This window comes from Crocodylus porosus, unplaced genomic scaffold (genome assembly GCF_001723895.1).
Source record: "Crocodylus porosus isolate Cpor-Errol unplaced genomic scaffold, CroPor_comp1, whole genome shotgun sequence".
NCBI lineage: Eukaryota > Metazoa > Chordata > Crocodylia > Crocodylidae > Crocodylus > Crocodylus porosus.
Window position 1 is genome coordinate 17,400,604 of NW_017728921.1, and position 9,913 is coordinate 17,410,516.

Below are 9,913 nucleotides of genomic sequence, written 5' to 3' on the forward strand. Positions count from 1 at the left end.
CACTGGAGTCTGATGGAGCGCATTAATTTCCACACTCCATTAATTCAAGTTAATTAAATCAAGTCTGTTCCGATGTGCTGGATTTCTGTCTGCTCTGATGCGCTGTATAGGAGCCCACTGGTTCACATCAGGGAGTGACAGCGTGCCCCAGGTCTCTGCTTTGTTAAAGCTGTGCCTCTGATGTAAATACTGGAGTATTATTCAAACCAAGCCAGACAGCACATGTTCTTATCAACAAGCCTGAAAAAGTTCCCAGCCCAGTCTCTACTCAGACCTTCCCAAGAGGGCCTGAGGGTGAGGCTGGGAAAGGTGAAATCTTGTTACTTTCAAAACAGAGTTTGGGGAGTTTCAATTTGGGGATAATCTTGATGCTCACAAAAGAGAAATGCTTCTAGCTGTCCAGACACAGGCACTGAGCAGGTGGATGTCCTGCTAGCTTCCCCACACAGCTCTGCCAACACACATTCATCCCAGCTTGCCACACGGGTGCCCACTTCCACCTAGATACTGAGGAAACTGGGTGCTCTGCTCAGATATTATGGCATGATATTATGACATGACAGCATTATTCTAGCCTTACCCACAACAAGCCTCCAATCCCACACCCAGGGCTCATTTCCCCCCCCATCTCTGCTACCCAGTACCAGGAGTCTTACATGCAGAATCTGCCAATTTTCAGAAGGCAGTAGTAGTCAGCTTTGTGATGCCTCTGACTGGGAAAAAGTGGAGTCTGGAAGGGGCTGTGACATCTAGATAGTTACTTGGGGCCAACTTAGAGTTCACGCTACAGTTTCCCAGGGGACTGACCAAAGTGTTAGCTCACTGCAAAGTTCAACATGCCCCCAACACTCTCATTGCCCAGCACAGGGGTCTTTGCCTGAATCTTCCACACTTGCCTCTCTATATGCCGTGATGTGGCACCCAGGAGCAGACACAGTGAGGAATACAAGAGCTCGATGCATCTTAAGCACCACCTCATCCCCACCTTCATGCTTTGAGCATCAGGACACCTTCAGTACAGACAAAGATGATGCACTCTCCCAACACCACAGCGGCACTACAACCACTGCTGAGTTCTGGGGAGCAGGAACACCTGCCAATCCCAGACCTGACAGCCATGCTACAGTCACTAGCAAGGAACGCCCCACCCTTCCCTGGTGAACCTGCCCCCTACCACCCAACTGCACTCTCTCAGGGCAGGATGCTGGGGGCCATGCTATCTAACAGTGACTCAGGCTCAGAAAGGCCTGTGCCAGTTTGATTTTAGGTGGGAGCAAGTCTTTTGGCTTCTCCTCTCCAAACCCATGGAGAATGCAGAACACTTGCCTGCATTGATGTCTCTACTGTTCATGTCTACTCCTTTTCCTCCTGTCACGTCCCCAAGGACTAGTGACCTCCAGCCCTGACAGGGAACTAGAAGTGCTCAGCTATAAACAAAGGATGCATCTAGTCAATGGTAAAAAAACCCACTTCCCACAGCTGGGAAAGATTTGATGTGAGAAGGGTAAAGGAAGCTGGGATGGAGGAAGTTTTCAGCAATCCAGACCTCTGACTTAGATCTGAAGAGTACCAATTATGATGCAAATCAGCTCAGCTCCTTTGGAGTGCAAAAAGCAAACAGCTCCTTGTTGCCAGCCACTCACTCACCATCCTTAGGTGTAAATATGTTCTCACGCTTGGATCACTCTCGTTACACAGCTGCTGTCCTGGGGTGCAATGTGCAGTACTGACTGCCTGCTCTTTCCCCATTCCAAAGGTCAAATGGCATCATCCTGTCCTGGGCGAGGCAGCCGAAAGGCTCCTTCTAGCAGAGTTAGGCATGTAAGAACTGTGGAGACTCACCACAAAGTCATCAACCCAACAAGGTGCTGGCTGTTTGCTCAATAGCTAAGAAGAAGGTTCTTTCACAGAGCCACTGGGAACAGGATCAGACCCGTTACTTACAGCTTCTGTCCTGCTGAAGGGAAACCATTTGTCTACACTCCCATCTGAAAACAAAGGGCTGGCTCCAAGGCAGCTCTCATCCAAAGAGCTACTCCTTCAAGGCAGGGCTCCTATCCTCCTGAGATATCACTGGCTTACTGAAATTCTCCTTGCATCCAGGGCCTCATATGGGGCTATAGACTTCTAGTGCCATGCTGCTGGCAGAGCGCCTCCTTCTGAAGTGCATTCTCTGCCAGGCTAAGGGTGTCTGCCAATGGTCTGATGCTTTGATTCCTTGACGCAGGGGAAGGAGGGCACAAGCCCATGTGAGCGGTTTGACAATTCACCTGTTCTGCTACAGCCAGGGTAGTCAGTCTTGCCTGGTTCTGCCAATGATCCAATTGCAAGGGTACAAGACTCTCAGAGAAAGGAACATCATCTCTGCAAGCAACAAATACCTGGACCAGGGCTCAAGGCAGAACCTGGCAACAAGTGGAACAATGATAGGACCTACCTGGCCCCCCCATCAAGAGAAGAGCATGAGGAAGAGGGTGACAGAGCAAAGGCAGTGACTAAGCAAGACTGACATGCTAGTATAAACACTGTCATGTGGCATTAGGGTCACAAACCCATCTGTAGTCATTCCCCCACCTTCCCCCAGGCCCCAGTCAGAGCATCCGTTACCCTGTTCACAATAATCTCAGCAGCAAAAAATCATCTGTATAGCTTATGCTTATCTGAGGCAATGCTCATCTGCTCAGGTGGTTATTTTAATCAGCATTCAGAGGAGTCATCCAGATCCATAAGACACGGCATTCTCATCCAGAAAGGAGCCCCTTGGGAGGCCTGGCCAAGGATGTATTTTAGTCAAGGATAGGAAATCATGGTAGAGGCAGAGGGGATGTATTCCAGTCAGCAGCTCAAAGAGAAACACTGTGCATGTCTACACATTCATTAATGTGCCATAATTATGGTGCATTAAGTTTAATACCTGTAATAACAGGTATTAATTTAATGTGCTGTAACTGGCACTACTGTGCATTAGTGCAGCTGAATGCTTTTTGTGTGATGCTTAATGCCCACTGGACTAATCTACCACGCATTAGTGCACTGGCACAGTTTTTACCATTGTGCTAATGCACAGTAGAATTAGTCCAAAGGGCATTAAGCATCACATGTAGACACGCCCACTGAGCACCACTGAGGGCGCTCTTCTCTTTAAAAAGCCCTAGCACATGCATCTGTTTGGAAGATCTCCTGGCAAGGGCAACTCTTGGAGACATCACCTTGCAAGGCCTCATCTGCTTTGCATGAAGCAGGGAGACTGCAGAGGGGATCTGTGGAACAGCTTGCCATCTCTCTCCCCAAAGGAGAGCACTGAGCTTGATCCAGGGGAAGGATTTAACTGCCAGCATCCCCTGGGACAGAAAAGGCATTCTTTAGAGCTGGGTACAGTAGTTGTGCCCCAGGCTGCTTAGCCTTGACTGGACACTGGAGGAGAATTTCTAGTAGGGAGCTATTAGGGTCATATTCTTTGCTGTGATGACTTACCTTGCTGGAAGGGTTCAGCAGGTCAAAGGGAAACAATTAAAGGATTTCCCAACCAGCTTACAACCCACTTCTCCCCAGCCTCCAGGAGCGAGTCAGCATGGTCTTCATTCCTCCCCACTCAGTAAGCACTGAAGGCCTTCCTACTACCTGATCCCACATGCCCTGCCAGATACCTGGTCTCAGTCACAGAGGTCTCTCCCAAGCAGGTTGGGAACAAAGGAAGCCAATTTCTGTGAGGAGCTCCACAGAGAGAACCCACTGCTCTGGGGACCAGTTATTGGCTCCCTACCCAAACAGATTTCCCCTGACTGCAGAGGTGCGAGAGACCTAGGGAGCCTCCTGGCAGAGACCAGCCAGCCTAACAGACATGATAGACATGACACCTCTCCCTTGCCTGGGCCTGGAAACCTCTTAATCCCTCTCTGATGGTGCAAGATGCCTGGTGTCATGTGCCCTTTGGACATTTATATACATGCTTGGAGTGGAGGGGGTGAGGCATTTTTATTATAGTGCCTCATTAATCAAAATGCCCAGAGTGTCACGTGCATCAGCATCCCTGTGCCGAAAAATGGCAGTAGATGCACTTTAACAAAAACTCAAACAAGCTTTAGTTAAAGCACCCCTGTCACCATTTTTCAGCATGGGGATGCTGATACATATGATGCTGGAGTCTGCTGGAGTGCGGTAATTACCACACTCCAGCAGACTCAATTAATCAAGTCTGCTCCAATGCACTGTAATTACAGCAGGTCAGAGCAGCCTCACTGCATGTATATAGGTACCCTTTCACTCCAGATAGTGCTGTAGGATGCCAGGTTGTCTGAGGGGGGCTGGGATGTGCATCTTGCAAGGACTACTCATCTGGAGTTTAAGAGCTATAAGAGAGCTGTCTCTGCATACTGGAGCTGAGAAGGGATTTTTATCCTGCATGGTGACACAGAAGGACTGCAGCACACATGTGGATGAGAGTGACAGGAAGGACTGGAACATGTGTGAGGCAGGAGGAGGAAGGCGGCACTGCAGAAGGGGATGAATGCTGGCACATGTCATTAAGGAAGAGGTGGCTTGGCTTTCTGCAGAGCGTAGCAGGAAAATGTTTCCTCATGTTGCGCGTGCGATGCAAGAGCAGTGCTCCAGAGTAATGGGATGATCTGCCTGGGGAGTTAATGGACTTCTCAGAAAATCCCACCAGCTTCTCTTATTTCAAAGCTACCATCACTAGGAGCTGGTGGACTCTGGCAGAGAGACAACACTGAAAAGCCTCTAGAAGAGCATTTCAGAGTATGCTGAAACAGGCAGCCTCTGTTTAGGACCATTGGGCTCTGAGCCAGGCACAGACACCAGTGTCTGAGACCATCCCATGAGCCTCATATAGCTCCAGTTTCCACGCCCATCCCCATGCAGAGAGCCCTGGTTCTCTCACTTTTCCTACCACACTCTACCTAGTCAGGCTGCAGCCTGCACCGATGAAACTCTGTCGCTCAAAGGTTACCTAAGCTACCTCCCCACAGGCAGTTCACTAACAGCTGCACTGACCAGCCAGCCTCAGAGACATGGTGGCTGCAACAGCTCAGATCCTGTGGAGAAGATGGTGACACATGAACTAGAGAAATCCCCCCGCCCCCATAGAGAAAATAAGCACCCTTCCCATCACATACACAGGCTGCACACTGAGGAGTGGGGGAGACTGAATGCTCTCCCACCCTACAGGCCAGGTGAGATCTGCAGAGCCACTCCCAGACCTTGCCCTCCTTTTCTCCCAGCTTTTAATCACAAATTAGTGTCTCAACCACTTCTCCAGACTGTAAAGAAAATGCAGAATTCTGCCCCCGCCTCACATCTGGGCCACACTGGTTCTATATGCTCAGGGAGTCACCTTCAACCCTGGGACTGGGCTCGTCTTTCAGCACCCAAAGTATCAAATGCAGACTGCACAACAAATGGAGCTGAGTCTGCTGCTCCCCCTGCCCAGTCAGCACCACTGTCTGCCACAGCAAGAGCTTGTGCCAGAAAAGATGATAACAAACAGCAATTAAAGGCTGTGAGGGTACAGGGCTGAGCTGTCCTTGCTGTTCCACAAGGTCCCCATGGATCCTGTGTTTCTCACAGACCAGGAGTGCCTAGACTCACTCAAGATTTTGTAATTAGTTTACAGACATATTTTACCTCTCCATCCTACCTGCCCTCTCAGAGAACAGTGCATTTGCTCCTTCTGAGCCCTCCTGTTGTGGAGGTGTGAGGAGTGCTATTACCATATGTTCCCTGAAACCTGCACCTCACCCACCTCGGTGCACTAAGTCCAACCCATGAGGCAGAACTGTTCTAGGGGGATCTTTTTACTCCTTAAGAGTCCAATCCTGCAGTCCTCATCTGTGTACAGCTTCATCTTGCGTCATGCTATGCCTAAAAGGAAGAGCATGGGGCTGGAACAGGGAATGGGAAGTGGCTTACAGTGAATGAACAGGATGAACATAGCAGATCAATAAGTCCAGCAGCACCTCAGGTCATACCTTACCCAGAAAAGGGGAGGGTGTATGTGTGTTCTCAGCTGTGGGGCCCCGTGTTCAGCCCTGACCTGCATTCCTTATTAGCAGCCCCAGGGAGATTAGCTACTGGCTGCTTTCATAAATTCAAAGCAATCCAGCAGAAAAAAGCAGGAGCGAGAGGCAGGGCAAGGGATTTACACTCTCCCAGCACTGTGCTCACCAAAGGGGAAGAACACTCCACATTAAAGGCAAGGAGCAGCCCTTTTATATGCACACAAACAACTGGGACCAGCACCTGAGCAATATGTGAGTGGAAGGGGCTGGAGTTACTGAAGCTAAGCACCTTTCCCCAAAGGAACCTCCAAAGGGAGGGAAGGAAAAAACGAATAAAAGCCATCAAAGCGAGTTGACTATTCATTAAAATAAAAAATGCATTATGCATTGAGAGCAGTCAATTAGGAGATACAGACTGCATGCTGTCCTGTCACCCAGGGGAAAGCACAGGCAAGGGGAGCAGGAGGAACTACGAAGACAGATTCGCACACATACAAACCCCAGCTCTGCTGCTGCGCAGAAAGGACTGGTGGAGGAAGAGAGCAGAGTCTGCTAACACATCAGGACGACCAGCACAAACCCTTCATGAATGAATAGCTGTGTGCACCCCTCCTCACAGGGAGTCAGGTCACAAGTATAACCAGTGCAGCAGTGAACATACCCCATTCTGGACAGGATATGGAGAAGTGGGTTTTGGCCCTGGCTCTCTACAGGAGTTGGACCCTGGTGGAGAAAGATCAAAGGGAGTAACTACAGGAAGAGGAAGTCACAGGGTGACCAAAGGGTCTGAAAAATGTGTCAGTCTTCACATTGGTTCAAGGACCATACACAGAGTAGATGAGGCTGAATGCAAGGAGTTCTGCATTCCCTCTGTTGCATGTTTTTTTGGCTGGCATTTTGCTTTGACTGACACCAAGGTAAAAATGGCATCACCCCACTGAAATCACTGTAGCATGAGTGAGGGCAGGATTGGGCTCTCCTGTGCACACGGTAGACACCCCTCTTGCTGTTTTGCAAGTGATGACAAAAACAACTTGGTGGAGAGAGCAGCATCCTTTTCTTGGCTTTGCCCCTCACTGCCCTGGCTCTGCTGCTTCATTAGGATTCCACATGATGCTTTTCAAAGCCTGCATCCCTCATTGAGATGCTAACGGACAACCTGAGAATATAAAGTGCTCCCTCCCCTGTGATGGGGCATTCCAGTCTGCCATACCTGCTACGACTCAATCAGCATCCACTGTAATGAGATATTCTCCTGCCTCAGAGGCCCTGGACACTTTGACACCTGCACTTCCCCCTCACCCTGATGTTGCCTGCCTCTTCAGCCCCATTCTTGGCCCTTCTGAGCTACAGTCCTGGACTTTCAATGCAAGTCCAAGAGCAGGGCATCTTAAGGGGCCTACTCCAAGTACCCCAGTCTCATTTGGTACCTGTGAGCTGAGCTGAAAGTCAGTGAAACATAAGTGGATTTGATTTAATCCCTCAGTGAAATGTCTAGGGGGAAGGGAGGGGGAATTACTCAGTACATTCATAATCATCTTGGGATCTGCAGGAGACTGTTTTACATGGAACCGGTTCAGGGCCAGGGCTCAGCTGACGGCATCTCTAGTACCCCCCTGATTCCTCCCCCATGTACACAGCACTGTTGCACATCTCAGTCCTGTTCTCTCCCTATTCCCAAGACCCCCACTCAGCTTCACCCAGTCCTTTCCAACATGCTTTGTCATGTGTGGCTTTTACAGGGCAGGATGGAACAAATCTCATTCTCAAGAAGACACAATGGAGTCCCCTCAGGGACACTTTTGACCTGGTAGCTACATAAGCCACTCAATTACACCAATGTATAGTGCTCTGCTTCCATTAGCAGCATTCCAGTGGGCCCAGGGAGGAAGAGGACCCCAGCATGAGCAGGGTGCAACTGAGTTCCCATAGATATTAATGAGAGCTGGATGAGTCTCGTGGGAGATAAACACCTCTGAGCTTCCCTGCTTCAACCCACCTGGATTCCTTCCTACCTCCACTTACCACAGTTTATCTGAGAAGTGGCTCTGCTTTTTCAACCTTTTTGTACACTTCCAGTGAATGTGCCTTGTTGGTACACACGCTGTCTGACATTTGGGCCTGCTCCTCTGCTGGCCCTTGGGGCCTGCCATCATTCTGGAGACTTTACGTGATAGTAATAACTATGTCAACTTCTATTCAGTAATTGAATGGGTCTCTCTCCCCCTCACTCTATAACTGGCTGCTCTAGCAAGCTCTGGGGGAAGAAGTCTCACCTGTCCAAGATTTCAGACTCCTAGAGGAGACAGAAAATGTGCGTTCACTGCAAATATGCAGGAGGATGAGAAAGTCCTGCCTGATACCTAGGGGTCATTCAAGGGCCTCACTTAGTGGAGAGAGATGACTGAGGAACAAACAAAACTGGGAACCAAGAATTCCTGCATCCTAAGTCTGCAGCTGGCTGTAACCTCATCTGTGCTGTCTCTGAATACTAAGCCTGAGGCTAGGATATCCTGTTATCGCTGCACTCACCATGATGTTAAATAGGCTGGGGTACTAACTTATCCTCCAGCCCTTTCCACAAGAAGGGAAAACCAGAGCTTAAAAATGGATCAGGTCACTAGAACATGGAGACTCACCTCTCCCTTCTTGACAGTCATTGATTGTCTGCGGGGCGTGATCTCCTCATTGATGCTGGACAGGAAATTCTGAGAGATGCGCAGTGCATCCTGCAAGAGGGGGTAGTCAGGATGGGTGGCCGGAGTGTGTTTCAGTAAATCCTGCATGAAAAAAAATAGAGAAAGAAAGAATAAAGGAATGGCACTTTCAAGCTGAAGGCTTAACAGCCATTTTATCAGGGCAATAAGGCAAGGGTCTCTGGACTCCTCTTGGCACCTACAGGCAGGTCTACAAAACACTGTCCCTTCCCATTGCAACCACGGGAACTAGCTTGTCCTGCTAATCCATCACTGGGTTCATGTCACAGGCTCCACACAGGGAGATGCTCTCCCCCCAGAGACCTAAGATTCTTCTGTACTTGTGCAATGTGATTGCCCAGTCCCTTCCCAAATCTTCCAAGTACAGAAAAACGATAAAGTGATACAAAAGAGATGATAGCCTGCAAACTCTTCCAACTACTATTTAACCACATACAAGTTACTTACATGAAGAACAAGTGTGCTGCGTGTCACTCGATCCACCGGCTTGTACAGTAGAGCTGCGGAGAGAAAGCAGCAGGGATGTAACAAAGACAGCCACCTAAAAGACTGCCCTATAGAGAACACTTGACACATGCAGCCCAAAGACACAGGTGTGTGTTAACACAGAGAACACACATTTCTTAACTGGGCTCTCATGCACATTTAATGAGCTACAGAGTCAATAACACACACACACACACACACACACACACACGGAAAGCAACATTCAACAGCACATATGCAGGTATAGTCACTCCAACAACTGTGACTTCATGCACACTCAAGGCCAGGTTGAGCTGACAGACAGCAACCAATGAGTGCACAAGACAGCGCAGAAAGATCTCAGCAGGGCATGCTCATCTGATTAACTCCTTTGCACCCTCAAGGCTCTTGATCTTTGCGACTTTATGTCTGTGCCTTGCATCATGAGCTGCGGCCTACCCCGGTATGGTCTCCCTTCTAAGCTTTCCAACAAGGCTACTAGAGGATGAGCAGGACACTGTCTCCCCTCCAAAGCTCAGCACAGCACTCTAGGTTGCACCCAGACTTCCTTCCTTTCCACCCCCCATCCAGGCAGCAAAGGAATGAAGTTGGGTCCTATAACTCACATGATCAGGGGGCGGCAGGGCAGGCCCTATGAGGAGAGGCTACGGGACCTGAACCTGTTCAGCCTCCACAAGAGAAGGCTGAGGAGGGATC

The 9,913-nt window shown here is 49.4% G+C and overlaps 1 protein-coding gene across 2 annotated transcripts in view; it reads right to left on the minus strand.

Annotated features, from left to right (window-relative positions):
• Positions 1-9,913, minus strand: part of BCR (BCR, RhoGEF and GTPase activating protein) — a 128,868-nt gene that overhangs the window by 36,232 nt on the left and 82,723 nt on the right. For both annotated transcript variants that reach the window (XM_019539157.1, XM_019539159.1), the window contains exons 7-8: positions 9,179-9,231; positions 8,654-8,794 (exon numbers count right to left, since the gene is read on the minus strand). In XM_019539157.1, coding sequence (XP_019394702.1) covers positions 8,654-8,794; positions 9,179-9,231 — 194 coding nt within the window. The remainder of the gene's footprint in view (positions 1-8,653; positions 8,795-9,178; positions 9,232-9,913) is intronic.